The 17,413-nt window shown below is 44.2% G+C and overlaps 1 protein-coding gene across 1 annotated transcript; it reads right to left on the bottom strand.

The window, feature by feature from the left end:
* Window positions 1–307: 307 nt before the first annotated feature.
* On the bottom strand, window positions 308–4,280 carry TAGAP (T-cell activation RhoGTPase activating protein; the record flags this gene model as incomplete). Its single annotated transcript, XM_010017262.1, has 6 exons — window positions 4,254–4,280; window positions 4,091–4,144; window positions 3,413–3,479; window positions 1,784–1,956; window positions 883–1,044; window positions 308–417 (listed from the first exon to the last, which is right to left on the bottom strand). Coding segments are annotated over exons 1-6 (593 nt in total), but the record flags the coding sequence as incomplete, so codon positions are not given.
* Between the last annotated feature and the right edge of the window lie 13,133 nt (window positions 4,281–17,413).

Genomic DNA, 17,413 nt, shown 5'->3' with positions numbered 1-17,413 from the left:
GCACCTGACCTCAGCACCAGCAGATGTGCAGACTCCCTGTCTGTGCCTGTCCCACAGCACTGTCTGCATTAGTGGCACACTGCAGCCTCTCTCCTCTTACTATGCTGGTCATTTCATAGGGCAATCTCAAGTAACTCCAGGAAGTGCTATTGCTATAACCCTCTAAACCAAACCCCATGGAGCAATAGCAGGCTGATATAAATAACATAGTTTAAAATGAGACTCTCAATTTCAAGAGGTATTGTTGGCCCCTATCACCCACTCCACATTGGGGCTGGTTACAAAACTTTCTGGTTGCAGAACTTACTCTTTCAATTCTTCAGTTTTTTCCTGCTTGCTTGGCTTCTCCAGAGCTTGTATCCACTTCTCATAGAGGTCTGCTGACAGGAGTTTGGAGGGAATATTTCGGAGGAAGTCCTGCAGGGACAAGAGATTTAGGTGAGGCTGTGGACACTACCCCTGAGCACAGACGGAGCATCACTGCGATATGAGCTCGCTAGGAGGCAGGCTGGCTTCAGCTACCCGACCATCAGCACTGGCAGAGCAGTGCAATACAAAATATATGCCAAGTGCACTGGCACTGAGGTAACAACAGGACCCAGGCCTAAGCTTCTTTTTGTTCACTCATGCCTAATCTCAGTATTCCTCCCTGGGAGGGTGCTGAGGAGGACAAAGTGAGTTTCCCATGGGCATGCAGGGAATCCACAGCACAACAAATGGGGCTGAAAATCGTGTGGAAAAGGAAAATGCCCAATCCTGAAACATTTAGTCTGTCTGTGCTCTGGCTTTAGCTTTGAATCCCACCTAGGTCAGCTCTGGCACTGAAGTGGGCTTGTGCAGATTAGCAATGTCTTCCCACTGCTGCAGGTCAGAGGAGCTCACCTTCAAGATCACTGCCAGCAGGTGCACAGATTTGCTTTTCAAATCAACATTCATGCCTTTGTTTAGGTCCTCCTTCAACTCCTTTCGTGCTTTCTCATTGGCAGCTTTTCTAAATATCCCTTCAGTGGAAGGTCCTTTCATATACAATACAGCAAGGAGATCCTGCAGGGAAAAAACAGACAGGAATGGCAGAGCACTTATTGAAAAAAGGTCCTTTAGTATTTGAACATTTCTTTAGAAACAGAAGTACACTTTGCTCTGATTAGGTCATCATCTAGTTTTTTTTCCAAGTATGGAAATAACCTGACTTTTCCCCAACCCACCCTGTGTTTTGACTGATGAGTTCCACTAATTTCATTAGAGGCATCCCTGCTTCTTTCCAGGAGCAAATTAAGGGATGTCTTAAGTCTTAGTTCAAATCCTTTCCCTCCCAAGCCAAGAAAATATTGCTTAGAAGAGACATTAGCCAGTCTATTGGAAAAGCCAACTCAGTGGGAGTAAAAACACAGGAGTGTTTTTATCCAGAAGATATGTTTAGGTATTTGTCAGTGGCAGTTCACAGCTGAACACTTTTTTAAGGAAAATACAGAAATCCTTGGAAGTTTGTGCTGCTGAAATAACTTCTGTAGGATCACAGATGTTTATACTAAGGAAGAGAACTCATATTCCTGTTCCTAGGTTGTCTCCACTCAAAGTTACTTCCTGTGAAAGTTGGGTGAGCTGGACAAAACCTGCAGACCTGACCCTTTCTACATCTGGGATGGGCCCTGAGCTTATCAGAAGTGTGTGTGGAGGGGAAACACCAAAATCACTCATCTCCTCTGTGCTGCAGCACAAGTACCAGGGACCTGCCTCACACTGTTAGCCAGGGTATGATAACTCTATCACCAGCTTTGCTTACCTGGATGGGCTGGGGCAGTGTGTCATTTTCCCCACAGATATCTGCCAGAGGCTGGCCAAACAGAGCAATTTTGGCACCTGAGTCGAGCTGCCCTGGGGAATTCCCACTGGTAGAGTTTCGTCTCAGAGTAAATGACTGTGGTATCACCTTCTTTCTTTTCTTTGTTCCATCTGCTGCAAGCAAAAGGAAAGCAAAAAACCAGTTAAAAAAAACCCAAAACAAAACAGAGAGTGAGTGCTATGTGGTCTTTCGTCTGTGTGCAGTGCAGAGTCGTAAAACAACTCAAACTAAACCGGGAGAAACTGAAAGACAACTAAGTGGTTACTAAGGAAACAACTGCCTAAACTGTAGAACTGTGACCATCCTTCTAAGGACACCACCTTTCCTGTTTGGGGTGTTTTCTTTTACATTCTACTCACTGTTTCTTCTTAGAGAGTGGGAACATACAAGGCACAGAAATACAGCGTTTACAGAGATTTCTGATATTGCAGTGGTTTCTGTGATAACTATCTAAGGTAGATATGTCATCTGACCAGCTCGCAAGGACAACAATTTTCACTCCACAGTCTGACTGTGCCCCAGCCTTAGGGCAAGACTGGAACTAGGGGCTCCTGCTTTTCAGCCTCTTTCACAGGCTGAAATGAAAACACATAGTTCCAGCTCTGCCAGCTTTGGAGCCAGCTCTAATGATAATGGGTCCTGCTAGAGCTAGTGCTTGTCCCCTGCCAGCCAGCCAGTGGAAGGTAATTCTTGCTCCAGAGGACCACAGGAGCATCCCACAGGCTTCAGGTTCAGAAATTTCTTAGCATCAGTTTCACATCAGCATCTGAAAGAGGCGGGAACAGAAATTTAGAGATGATGGTTGTACTGGGATGGAGTGTGCCTTTTTTCCCTTTGAGAAACAGTGAGAGAACAATCCTTTTGCTAGAAAGCTTTCTAGAGGAAAGCCTTCTGCAAATTTCCAATAAAGGACTTGCCTTTCTATTCCAAAATGAAGTTGTCTTTTATGCAGATAAGACATTCTCAGGACCAATATTTGTGGCTTAGCACAAGCCACAAGTAGGGAGGGGTTAAAAGCTATGAGAAAGTCATCTAACATTATAGTATCATATAAAAAGTTTGCTTTTGATACTCCTAAAAAGTGGTCTGATATGATGGTCTACTCCAAATCTGACCTTGCCATGCTAATGGTCTCCTCTGGGTTGTTTATGGGTGCTGAGGTGTTGCATGGCAAGAATAAAACAAGTGCTGTTGCTGCTGCTAAGAGGGTTTATTTGCTCTGGTGTGGAACCGCTGATAGCAGTACTTGGTACTTCCTTAAGTGCCACACCTCAGTGTCGATGTTCAAGGGAGAAAGGAGCATATTTTCTTCCCGTTACTGCCAGAGAACATAATGAAACAGGGCTCTGAGGACTAGAGAACGGGGGTACAAGACCTCTGCCACTGAACATAAGGGAAAGAAGCCATTTGCAAGTGAGTTGGCACTCCAGGGCTTAAGCCATCTCCTGGGTGGTGCTGGTGGATCGCTATCAGGGAGGTGAAGTGGGCAGTTTTGGGTTGGTTTGAAGAAGTGCCAGCTTGTAGGTGTTATACAAGAAGGCAGCTTCTCAGTTTGTCTTTAAAACTCACCAGTTAAGTGACAACGTCCGTCTTCAGTATCTGCTAGGACCAGCGGGGGACATTTCTTGGTATCAGCCTGCAAGAAGCATGTTGGGGTTACGCAGTTGCTACCAGCAGCAGAGGCCACCAGCGAGCTGCTGCAGTTCCTCAGAAACCTGTGGGAGGCTCCAGGGAGTAACTAGAGCGCTCCCAACACCCTGAGGCGAAGGGCATGAGCACTCCGAGGCTGAAGAGGTGCCTCAGTCCAGGAGTGATGCTGCCGCACTGCTGGTTTATGGTAAACCCTGCAGCCAGCCACCCTAGACCTGCCCAGCAGGTCACAGTCTTGAGCTCTTTCAGGCTGCTCTTTAGCTCCGGAGGAGGCACAGCCGGGCACAGCCTGCTCTTCTGTGTACTCCCTTGACACTGGAGATTTCCTTCCAAACTCCTCCAGGGAGCCCTGGTGGCTTTGGAGCCTGCCAGATTCCTGAGCAAAGCTCCTTGGGACCCCAGGGAATGAGCTGGCTGCTCACAGCCATGCCCAGCTCCTTCTGCAGTGTTGCACGGTTTGCCTTTGAAAGGCTCTGCCCACTCTCGGATAATGGTAGGCAGCCGGCAGCTCCTACAGGGGCCACCCCCACTTTGCTAAGATATTCCACATGTGTACCCAAGAAGGATCAGGGAGGGGGAAATGCAGCAGCTGCTTACCTCTGATGGACGCTCAATCAAACTCTCCATGTTCCCAGCATTTAGTGTCTTTGACTAGGCAAGAAAACAAAGACACCACGTGAGTAACTGAATGCTACGGTTTAGAAATCAGAGCTTTTCAAAATAACTCTGTTGGCAGAGCTGAAACAATAAAGACACTCACAGTATTACAGCTGCTTAACACTTTCATTAGGAGTTTGATCGGGGGAGCTCTGGACACTCTGCTTTCCTTTGGTCCTTTTGTTTGCCTGTTTGTTGAACAGGGAATGGACAGAGAAAGAGCTTTGTAAAACTGCACCCTTCTTGTCTTTCTCCCCTGCAAGCCAGTCTAGCATTTAAGTATGGTCCTGAACAAGCAAGGTATCCTACAGAAGTCAATCATAAAGCCCTTCTGTGGAGTGCACTCAGCCCTGCTGCCCTATCTGCCTCTTGATTAAAACAGAAAAGAAGCAGCTTTCCATTTCTAATCCATGCAAAAAATGAGCAAGTGGTGACAGCTACATGTGGTTGTTACCTGCAAACGCAAAGCTCGGCTACTCAGTCAGTGCTGCCCACGAGCTGCACTTGGCACTGGGAGCACCTCTCCCCTCTCTGTAGTTTTGCACATCTCTGTACAGCCGCGCCTGGAGCACCCCACCGACTTCGACCGCAACGCCACAGATTTTATCCCGGGCAGTACTTACCCAAGGAGTGAGTCCAGCCAGAGCTCCTTCACCTCCCGTGAGCTGCAGAGGCAAGGAGAAACAGCATCACTCCCCACTGCTACTAATCCTTTGCACGGAGGCAGGCGACTAAACAGTTCTACCCCACGTGTGCTGCCTTATATATGCAGAAGGGGCAGGTGGAAATTCACAGACAGGAAGAAGCATCATGGGGCAGGACTGAGGAGCTATGAAATTTCTGTCTTCCTCTTTCCTTTTAGGGAAGTTGGGGTTTTTTTTCCTTAGAGAATAAAAATAATTGAAAAAAGCACCCTTCTAGCTGTTATGGATGGAAAAGATGAGACACTCGCCAGGTAAAGGTTCCATCCAGCATCATCATCATGAGGTGGGATGTGCAAAGGGGGCTGCAGTGTGGGCAGCTTCTCCTTACCATTAAAGGGCAGTGGGTACAGCCTGTCCTTTGGCTGCTCAGAGATCTTAGACTTTGCAGTTTAAAGATGCATCACCAGATGAAGCTACAGTAGGAATAGTTAAAAACATGGGGGAGTGGAATAGCCAAGGTTCAGATAAATGATTTTGTGTATTTTTTTTAAAGCTAATGGCAACAGTTTACTGTCTGCGAGCAGACGTAGACACACACTTTGCCAGTGCCAACTAGTTCTTGAGAATCTAAGTATTGAACTTCTACAGAAGTATTACATAATTACTTAGTAATGTATAACAAGATGCAATAAAAGTCTTGCTTAAAATATGTCTTAGTAAGAATTATATGTCCAAGTAACAAAGTTTAATTCAACTGAAGAGACCAAGAAATCAGGAAAAATCTACCTCTGGTCTCCCTGTACCTCCTCAGGGTCTGTTGCTGACTTCCCCCTAACCTGGGCACATCAGGAACATAAGGACAACAGTACTCACTCTACCAGACCATTATGAAAATTCATCCAGTTTGATGTTAAATGCCTGATACTAGTTCTACTGATTCAATGACAAAGGCGAATTACAAGCTGGTATTCTGGGTACCAGTCTTTTGATCTAGTGAAAAAGAGGAGCTAAGGGCTGAGCGTCAAAGGGTTGGAATATTTCAGTGATGGACTTAGGTGGAAAGCACGCTTGTAAAACTGTGGTCTCTCTGCTGCTTCCCACAGTGGATGCTCTGTTCCACAGGTGCAGGGGATGAGGCTGTGTCATAGCACAGCTCTTTGCAGATGCACATTACGGCTACATCCGCTGCTGAATTCAACCTGAAAGCCACTCTGCTTAACCACATCAGACCTGGCCCATGTAGTATTGATCCTGGGTTGTCACACAAAACTGATGGGTGGTCTCAGCTTGACTCTGGCAGAAATACAAGGTGCAAAATTCACTTTTGGTTTGACAGAGATGTGTCCAGAAGGGCAAAAGGAGAACTGCCCTGCTTTTGCAGGGACAGAGATGCTGTAGAAGACCTTTGAAGTCTTCCTGAGGACCACTGTGTCCATGCTCCTGAAGTCTATAGGCTTGTTTAGGACTCAAACTTGCGCAATCTCAATCAATTGCTCTGCAGCCCTGTACATTTACCACTGATCTTCTACTCACTGCTGTAACTGATTTTTTGTTGATTAGCAGTCCCGTGGCATCTATAATTCCCTTAGTAAATTCCATGGTCAGATGCACATTCTTGCAGAAATACTGTCATTCTGCATCGCATTCTCCTGAGAATTTCTTCTGAGGCTCCCTAGCAGCTGCAGCACCCCTGCTGGCAGTCCCAGCAGGATTCCTGGGACAAGTGGCATATTGTTCAGTAGGTCTGTTAAATGTGTATCTAAACATACCTCAGAGAGTATCTCAGAGACCTGTGCAGCTCAGTTCTGCCTTGCCTTCACTTCCAGCACTGTACACAGATGTATTTCTGAGCTCAGCATGTTGCATGATGAAGACGTGGGGTTTGATCTGGAAAATGTATGACTCATGAAGAAAATGGGAGTTTAATGGGCAGTGATTAGCCAGGCCAGAAGCTTAGATTACAAATAGGGCACAGCTGTACACAGGGCATAATACTTCCAATTTCCCTGGAGGAAAAGATACAGTAATAGGTGGCATATTGATAGCACATCACCAGGCTGTCCGTTGGCACATACGCTGCTGTATCTCTATCAAATTACTTCCCATCTACTAAAAGTTGTGGAGATGTAATGGCCACTGTATATGGAAGGTATGTGTATAGGCCTGCCTGCCCATATGGAGAACAATTTGAGTTCTTCCCCTCCTGTACATCAGGTTGTTTCCCTCAGTTCTGCTGAAATGATTCACTGGAGGGAAGGCAGGAACGGGAAGGCCCCAGAGCCATGGCGTCCCAGGCCATAGCTGCTTTTGTGGTCCACTCCAAAGCACTTTACCCAGCCAGTTTTTGGAGAGAGGGCTTGTATAGTGCTTGCCGCCGACACAGACTAAATGGCTATTTTACCCTTTGTGTGAGTGACAGTCAAGCTAGGCATTTTCTCCTCTTTTCTCCTCTCTCCTCTTATGCTGTGGCTCAGTGAAGGACTCCAGCAAGGAAGGGGCAGCATCACTTGAGAGGAGAAAGGAATTGGAAGCTGATAGTAAACAAAAGAACAAAAGAACAAATCTGCTGTGGCTGGAAAGCATCTGCTTTCTTCTCTCCTTATCAAACCACAGATGGGAAAATCCCAGCCACAGCTCACTTTTTTATTTCTACTACAAATGTTTGACATGATGGCTCTTAGAAATGAGTGAGCGTGAATGAACCCTGAAACCCGCCTTGGCCCTGTTGTTGTACCATCAAGGGCACAGCAGGAGTGTAGCTGTAAGGAGGGGACAGCAGGACACGTCTGGAGCAGTGACTCTTTTGAGTTCATATAGAAAGAGCCTTCATCAGTGCCTGTCTGTGTGGAAAATGGATTCTTCACTGGCACAACTGCAGTCTCCCTGGAGGACAATAGGAATGTTTATGAAAATAAGGCAGGCAGTTCTACCAAAGTCCGAGAGTTGTTGTGTTGTTTGGGTATTTGTCTTTTTGGAAAGGAGACCTCTGCACGATCTGTCTGTGGAGTCAATGAACAAGGTGGCATGTGGGTTGCTGGGAACAGGTTGCATTTCTGCATGGCTACTGAAGGCAGCTCTGATTTTTTACTACTCTCCAGAGGTGTTGCGGATTGCACAGGCCCGGTTCAGAGTTCGATCACAGAAAAGAGGGTTGCCTGAATTTTCATCAGATCAGTCCCTACCTCCTCCTTATAACAGTTCAGAGTGAGATCCATCAACCCAGCTGGTGCTGAACTACTGCAGTTTTAGTCAGGTCATACTAACCCTGCCTTTGGAAAGTGAAGCCCACGCAGTTTTTCACAGCTCTGTTCAGCCGATTTCTATCCTTAAATAGATATCCAGATTAGACTGCAATGTGAGTTAGATTGCACCACCTTTCTACACACTGGGCTACTACCGCATAGGAAAAAGTTACAAATCAAAAATAATACCATAAATACATCCCAAAGTGTAATCTGTGCTCTTCCCGTAACACCCTTTTGGCTGCATTTGCAGGATGGTTTCTTTATTCTTTCATGGGTGCCCCCCTCGAGGCTCAGTTGGCAGCTCTGAAGTTTTTTACTCATCATCAGGTGTCTCTTTTCAACGGGTAGTTTTTTAGCTGTGGAGGGCGGGTGCATCTAGACCATTTTCCCAAAGGGTCTGTGCTTGTGTTCAGCTGTGTCTGAATTTAGGTTGCTGTTGCAGCTTGGTGGTGCCTGGGAATCACTCAGATCTCTAAGTGGAATCAGTGGAAACCAGAAATAACCTGGATTTCACATTGAATTCTAATTTGCCTTTTCAAGCGTAAGTCATCTCACTTTCACACAAAAGGTGTTCTGCAGGCTGCCAATGGCTTAGGAGGCATCCTGAAATAAGACCAAGAAAACTCGGTCTAGGTGTAATTTTGGGTTTCATTTTGTGTGTGCCCCATTGATGCAAAAACTAGAAAAGAAAGCCAGGTTCAGGAGTGTCCAGACCTTACAATTCCACCAGTATAGCAGGCACTGTTCCAGGCATAAGAAAGTGCCCATGGCCATGAACATGGCTGTCACCATAGGCGCCCAGGAGGAACAACCAGGAGTAGCTGGAATTTCCCCATTGTTCACCTTCAATTGGCCTCCTCCAAGCCCCAGTGACATGATGGGAATATGCCCAACCTGTTCATCATAGTGATGCCCTTGTGAATTTGTCACTCCTGTGTTGTACCTGCTTCCTAAGTAATAAGTAGAACTACCCGTAACCAGATCATCACCACTAAATTAACCATGAATGGGAGCATTTATGACCACACACCTGGACTCACTCCTCTAGTCAAAAGCAGTATCAGACAAAGCAAATCCTTCCAAGCACAACTCTGCTGGCTACAGTTAAACTACCCTGCACAAATCTGACCCTGTACTTTTGGGAGACTTATTTGCTGTCATGCCCTGTCCTTGTGCATGCACATCCACACACAGCAAAATAAAATGTTCTCCTGTGAAGTTTTGGCAACCCATCAAAATCAAGATGATAAATTTGAAACAAACATCTCCATATTAGCTGGTGATTGCCATATTGTTGCTACTAGCAACAGCTGCTGTGTTAGTGTTTTATATAAACACGTTTGTATTGCTGTCCCGTTTTAAAGTGTGACTACCGTATGAGGAGTTCAGAAAGCAAATGCTTCTTATGGCATGGGCTCTGCCTCCTGCCTCAGGGAACCACGAGGTCTCTGGGCAAACAGGACTACCACTGCTGCTGCTGCTGCTGCTGCTGGGGGGGCCTGTGGGGCCTGCTGCTGCTGCTGCTGCTGCTGCTGCTGCTGCTGCTGTGGGGGCATGTGGATAGTGTTGCTGTGGGGCAGGGGAAGCTGGCCTTGGACACCAACACTGACCAGCACAACTAGGGTGCACTGACGGCTGTTGCTCCTGGCACTGGGACAGCCAGGTCCTTGCCTCCAAATTTGCAAAAGCACAGTACCTTTTCCAGACCAGGAATAAAAGAGGAATTCCCACTCTCCAGACCAAGCAGGAGCTGGGATCACTTGCTAGTGAGAGTGGGGTGGGGAGAAGAAAATTGCTTTTGAGATTGAGTTCAGCTATGTCAGCTCATTGTTGGAGACAGCTCAGCATGAAGGCCAGGCTGTTCTGTTCAAGCCTGTGTTCCTGCAAAGCTGGCCATTAATTGCTGCTTCTGCCATGCAGACCAGGTTCTGTTCTGGCTTCATTTGCTTATTCCACTTGTTTGTGCCTGCTCTGAACCCTGTCTTTCAGATCTGCAGTCACTGCACAGAGATGACAGAGAATAAAGGAGTATGTAGAGAAGGTACCTGCATGCCACCATGTCCATTTCCCTGTTCAGTTGTGGCTGAAGCTTAAAAAGAAGATTTTGTTCTCTCTTTCCACTTTCTTTTAAAGGTTTACTTGTACTTTAAGCTTTACCTTTTCTCCCATTTTTCAGATTAGTATGTTTCTTTGGGATTTTCCCCTCTGAAAACAGTCTCTGTGTGTGGTCTTTAGGCACCACAGAACACAAAAATGCTAAGCAAAAAGATGTACAGCAACTGCTGTAACAATTGTGTGGAAGAAGACCATATTGCTACAGACAGTCTTAGTATTGCTTGTGCAACACTGTGAACTAATCCTGTCCTTGTGTAACTTAATTGAATTTAGTATCAAGAGAGTAAAAGTGAACACTCATTATCCTCTAGGTTATGCCAAACCTAAGATGCTGGTACTACTTCCATTTGGTAAGTAACAAGGCAGAGTGCCTGTTCTTACTGCATTATATACGGATCCCCAGAGTGTATCTTTCAAACATAACCCTCTGGAACTATTATAGCTCTAAGTTAATCACCTTCTGTGCTATACTCAGCAAAAACATTTGCGATTTGCTAAACTCAGGCACTGAAATACAACATATCACTGTAATTGACTCCTATCTGTGCTATTTTAGGAGAGCCAGATGTGCTAGAAGAGGAGTTTGAGAGGCCTGTGTTATGTCTCAGTGGTTGTGCCTCCTCCCTGAACCATTGCTGTTTAGTTCCAGAACCAAGCATTCCCGCAGTTTTCTTTGGATGAGAGTGTGCTGCAATGTAAACCTGTCACAACTGTGAGACTGACATGAATAAACAATGCAGATAATATTCCTGTACTGATCTTAAAGGAAAAATCCTAATGAACGTCATTATCATGGAAAAAGTTGTTACTTTAACAATTGAACAGGCTTACTCATCAAACCTACAGCACACAGTAATCCCCTAATAGGGAATTTTCAGACTAAGCAAAAACTGTAATTGCATCTTTGTGTCAGGATTTTGTGCATGAACGTCAGGGTATGCTTTGTTTTGCATTTGATTTTCCATGCCACATCTGAAAGGTAGCTTGCCCTCTTTCGGCCTCAGTTTCTCATGGATAAAATGCCAAAAATAAAAGGTGCTATGATATCTTTTGGTAAAAAATGGTACATACAGGAGAACCCCGTAAAGAGTCTGGCAGCTGTTGCCTCTGTTGTCTCCTGTGCCACAGCAAAAAGAAGACCTTAAATTTAGCCTTTGTAGCAAGTCTTTGACAAATGAATGTGTTTTAAGTGTATCTTCTGTGAGGAAATTATGTTATTTTCTGGGCATTATTTGTGTCCCTCAAGGTCTTTGCAGTTCTACTTACCATATCGAAATGCAACAGTCACCTTCCGGCCAGATCAAATACTCACTTATTTCAAGCATGTAAGTTACTTCCAGGAGGAAATACGACAATGTCACAACGAAATAATCATTCAATATGGTAAATGAGCTAGCTATTTTATCTAGATTCTGTAATAAAAATGTTTCTGAGCATGAACTCCCCTCCCTTTGCCTGACCTCAGGAAAGGGATCTAACATGGTGACTCCAGCATGGTCACAGCAGAAGCTATGCTTTAAACATCAGGCAGAAAATGGGACATGGTGTCACACCATGTCTACATGTTCATGAGGAACTACTTCCTTCAAAGTGAGCTTGGGAAGGGCCACATGGCACCGCAGTCATTGCAACTGCTGTGTACCTTCAAGATCCTAAGAGGGCTCTTAGCCTTCTTAGCAAGAAAGTTTGAAAGACCCCTTAGAATCAAGGGTCTAATTCTGCATAGTCCCAGCCCATAGCTATCCCCTCTAAGGCACCGTTGTTTAACTTCTCACATGCACCTCTAACTTTTGCTATCCCATGCCAAATTCTTTATCTTTAACTATGCAGAATCTTTACCAGATTTAACTGGATTTAATCCTTTGTATGCTTTTAATTTGGGCTCCTAGTCTCACAGGCAAGGCTTATGTGATTACATTTTTTTTTCCCCCAGGTGTTTTTTCCTTCTCTATCACTCCCAGTAACCTTTAGTCTTGGCATTAATTTCAGTCACAACAGGCAAACAAGCAACTCTTCCCCAAGCCAGTGAATTTCCTACAGGCATTTGGGAAATTAGTGGTTCTTGCCCTATATCTTAACAACAAGCCAGACATCATCCCTTTCCACCAGTGCAATGCTGTGTGAACACTGGGATATCCAGTGCACCAAAGCACTTATTGAGTTTATCACTTTTCAGCAAAGAGCATAGGCAAGTGCTCAGTTGAACACGCTGTACTGGAGTGTGAACAGAATACCTTTTGTACCAAGACAGAAATCACTACTTTATCCTTGTAATTAATAGGTTTGCCCCTTTCTTCTACTGTCACTATAAATGAATGAAAATCAGTGTCATTTGGGCTTATATATCACTTCAGAGCTTGAAATTCACACTTACATTTTCAGTACACCGCAGTACCTGATCCAGAGACAAAAGCCCATTTTATACCCCAAAGATTACTTATTTTTAACAGTGGGGGAAGAATCCAGTAACAAATAGGAACAACATCCTTTCTTTGGTCCACCACTGATTTTTGCCTTGCTTACCTTAGAGAATTTTGGTTGGGATTTGGCCAGTATTCTATGTAGATAAAGTGATTTTAATGAAACTAAGAGAAAAAAAAAAAGCCCGTATTTTCCACTTTCATTTCTAAATGATGAATTATGTTGTAGTAATTAAAAAAAACCCAAAACAACAACAACAACAAAAAAACCAACAACAAATCAACCGAACTTTCATCAGCTTGAAACTAGTTGCTTAATTTCTTACACAGAGGTAATCCTTTAAAAGGAAATCATGGTCAGACACTGTGGTTGTTTTTTTCTCCTCCTTCTCTTTTTTTTCTTCTTTATTGTTGCTTAACAGATCATAGTTTTAGTTCCTCAAAATGCAGTTTTCGTTGGTTCTCTTTTCTTGATGTATAAGATACTATTCGTTTTGGAGAATGAATTTTCCCACCAAAAATGCCTTCTCTCAGAGTGGTTTGTGCGGCTGTTTCTGTATCCGTGTAGGTACAACTGAAGAGGGCCAATCCCTGCAGCCTGGCTCTCCGTGCACCCCAGGACCATGTGTAAAATGCCACCATTCTGATTCAGGTGGTGTTAAACAGGGATAAGTCACAACAAAACTTGGAACAGATCCGAGGCTTTTGGTGTAGGATTATGCTTTTATGCGAAAATACCTATAAAAGCCTGCTGTCATTAAATACTCTATCACTTTTAGTAAACAAATTCTGTCCTTAAAATTGGGGATTTCCATTAGAGACCACAGATTCTTTCACAATGATACATGTGTATGATGGCTCCACTTTACACAATCAAGGTAACACCCTGGTCTATGTTCCTTAGAAGAGAAGAGGGGATGGAAACAGCATTTGCCCACTTGTGGGGTTTTATCTCCTTTGCCATGACTCCTGCACTGTCTCTGCAGGAGGAGGCTGGAGCTGGCCTTGGTGGCTGCGGGCGACGTGGTGCTGGGGACTTACCGCTTGAGGGCTCTGGTGAGGAACTGGAGTCAAGGATCAGATCCTCAGAGATACTTAGGGACTTATTTCCTTCTTAATCACCTACCCACCCTCATTTTAAATAGGAGTTGGGAACGTAACTGCCTTGGCAAATTTTGGATGAGAGCAGTGTCAGGGAGAGGGCAGACAGGCTCTTGCAGTGTGAGGTGTAACTCCTTTCAGTTTGCTCTTCTTCATGATAGCTGTGCACTGAGCATGGCTGAGGTAAAACTAACCTTTAGCAGTGCTTTTCATTGTGGTCCCTTTTATTTTCAGCACCAGTGAAAGGAGGTACAAAGAGTATAGACTCTATTTAGCGTTCCCCAAATTGTTTTTACAGAAAACAGAAGGCAAAAGCATGACTGCATCTGATAATTAGAGAGGATGGATTTAATATCAGGGTGCTTATCTGGAATAACAGGTCTAGGGACGCAGAGAGAAAAGGGGTGGGGATCAGCATCTAGATTTTTGAGTTGTCACAGAAATATTGTAATGTTGCAAAACAATGATTCAGAGACAAGTTTCTCCAAATGGTGCTTGAATCAAGTTTTAGTCAATGACTCATCTCTGAAAAAAAGAGTATGATTCAAAGATCTACTATCAGACAAAATCTTATGAAGGAAGAGATTTTATTGTGTCCCTAGTGGAACTCTGCTCTGAATGAACTCCGCCTTGGACTAACTTGGGGGGCCACAGCGAGATAGATGTTTCCTTTAGTGTAATTTCTTCTACTGTAAGTGGGCCCTGGATCACTGAGATCCTTTAACACATCTCCACCATGCTGCCACACTGTATAAACCTTTAACAGGACTTTGGCAGGCTAATAATCTTGAACGTGGACAGAAGCTGTTCCTTCTTCCCAAACTTGATGGATTAAAAGTGGTATGTATGACCACAGGAGAACAGGAAAGTAACATTTCTTTTAATAAGTAGCATTATAATGCAAAGTGTAAAATATGAATCCTGTTAAGGTCTTGCAGGAATTCAGGAGGTGTTTGAATCTGCCCGTAAAATATGCAATGATAACAAAAGTGTAGAGAAAACCAAGAGACCATCCTACTGTATTGGCTGGTTATGGACAACAGCACTTGCACATGTCATAGCTCATTTGTTCTACAGACTCTCCAGTTGTCACTGGGCCTCACCCCATTAGTGCTGGCTAACCTGCTGTCCTACGGGAGAGTGCATGTACGCTCACACTTCTCTCAACACCTCCAGGACTGGTTACACTTCAACTTAAGAACATCTAGTAACAAATCTTCAATGTACATGCTGACTGTAGCTCTCTGTAGAAGGGGACTAAAGATGTTTTAATGGGGAATTGATTGCAATCCCTGATGTACGAATCTGAAAAGCTTTCATCTGAGGAACCCACAAACCTTCTCAGTGTTTTTGCTGTTTGGCATATGGAAAGCTACAGAGTGATACAAATACCTTCACATTATTTTCTTAAATCCCATTCGGCTTTTGGGGAGGTAGAAAGTACCAAACATAGCCAAAGACCTTCCCAAACTTGGGTTGCCTTGGGAACACTTTGTTGGCCTGTCCAAATAACAAATAAATACAGGAACACTTAAGGCAAATTTCCCATCAGTACCAATCCAGCAACAACAGCAGCCACCGTGCTGAGAACATCTGACAGCTGTCAAATCAGCTGCAACAGTGCAGGGAGGAGGGAGATGGTTTAGTCAGTTGAACAGCTTCCATCTGTGTTGGCACATATTGTTCCTGCTCCCATGAGGCAGGGAGGCAGCAGTTGACAGAGACACTAGGTGAGGAGCTGGCTGACTCCTCAGATGCAAATACGCACCCTTTGAGATAGCAGCCCTCACTTGGTGCAAGCCACCATGAATAGTGTTTTGACTCAACCCTTACAATGACAAAGGGTTCAAATGGGGGGGCTTATGGCAAGGTCATTTGGCTGATATCTTCAAGGAAACAAATGCATAATCATAGAATCATTGAATCATAGAATGGTGAGGTTTGGAAAGAACCTTAAGGTGCATACCCAGTAATAATTAGCAGAGAGAAAGAGTTCTTTAATACCTATGTAGATCGGTATTATTCTCTTTTTCTCTCTTATTTTCTATTTTCAGACCATGGTCTGATGGTGGGGTAGAGTAAGAAATGCAGATACCAGTGAAAGTTACATATAATGATATGAAGAAGTTGGGTAGATGAAAGACAGTGCTCAGTGAGGAGCAAGAAGCTCTGATCACCCCCAGTTACCCAATTAGGGTAGTGTCCATAGTTGAGAGCCGTGGTACCATGGAGGTCAGAGACCCTAGGAAAAGTGACAAGCAGGAAGAACCTGTCCTCCAGCTGCTCAGCTGTTTATGCCTGGTTTTCCATTTGCTTTTCCTTTGGGAGGGAGATCAAAGCCACAGCAGAGACCGTCAAGAGGGAAGACAGGCTGGAATGGGTTTGCAGGGTTTCTGTAGAGCCACCTGAAGAAGCTATGCATCATTCTTGCTCTGAACAAGAAGGACAGGGGAAAAAAGAGTCTCCTGAAGCATGTCTGTAGGCTGTCTTTATTAATTCTTACTGTTCCTTTTTCCCTTCTGTTTGTGGACACTTTTATCCTGAACAGAAGGGGAACAAGAATCCATGACATTAGTGGGAATGCTATCCAGTTATGGCCATCTCCCTGGACTTGGCTTAAACTGGGTTGTCACTTTTTTTCCACTCAGATTTATAAACATAGTTAATTCTACTTGCCAGCAGCTTGGAAGCACCAACTTTCAAACTCAGGCTCACACACAACAAAATTTGACGTGAAAGGGTGCATGTGCCTGCACAACAACGCAATAAGGGTGACTCTGTTTTTTCTCTAATAAGGACCATGGAAATTACATTGAAGAAAGAAAGTGATCTTGATTGCTGAGTCAAACTGGGAAGCGACTGGGAAGTGTCCGCTTGATGGTTGCATGGACAAACCTATGTTAGCTGCCTTCACTCGTGTGCTCTCATAATGTCTCTGGTCATATGACTACATAGATGTTTTTTAATAAGATCCTTGTCTTGTTTTGGATTTGAAATGTATACATAAGGATTGGGCTTAAGATAAGTGTAAATAATGTTCTTATCTTTCTTATTTCAAAATTATTTAACACATCTCATCACAAACCATGTTTTTTAACACATTTTTACTTCTGCATTGAGATATGCAGCTACCACACAGTTTTCTGTGATTGTGTTTCCCCTCCACACTGTTCAGTTTCTCTTTGGTCCATCCAGCCTAAGTTTCTTTTTCCTGGAAGTGGATTTCTCACTAGACATATTATTTCCCTCATGATTTCCTGGAATATGTTTTGCAAGAGGGGCAGAAGGGAAGTTACTTCTGCAGTTAATGGGGATGGGATGTATTTCTTAGAGGCTCAATGTAAAGGGACATCACAGAGAATGATGTTGCAATTAAAATCCACCCACTGCATTTCACTTTCATTTTACTAATTTTCAACAAAAGACAGGAAAGTGGCCCAGCATTGGTAAGTCTGTGATTGACGTTGTCTGTCTGGCCTGACTTTTCCACTGCTGTTTATTCAATGTAGCTTTTTCATCTTCCCTTTCAGTTCCTTAGAAAAATACCCTTGGAAATGGGAGTTTTGTGCAATCTGAATAGAATTTTCTTCTGAAAAATTGTAAGACTCAGAAACTTTTCATGGGATGGGTAAAGCGTTTCTCACCCAGCTCATCCTGTATCCCTCTTGCAAACCTGGCCTCTCTGTGGCGGTGCTGCACACTTACTGCATGGCCTGTTTACAAAGGGGAGAAGAACAA

The sequence above is a fragment of the Nestor notabilis genome, unplaced genomic scaffold (assembly GCF_000696875.1).
Source record: "Nestor notabilis isolate BGI_N333 unplaced genomic scaffold, ASM69687v1 scaffold12646, whole genome shotgun sequence".
Taxonomy (NCBI): domain Eukaryota; kingdom Metazoa; phylum Chordata; class Aves; order Psittaciformes; family Psittacidae; genus Nestor; species Nestor notabilis.
This window is presented reverse-complemented; position numbering and strand designations above follow the sequence as displayed.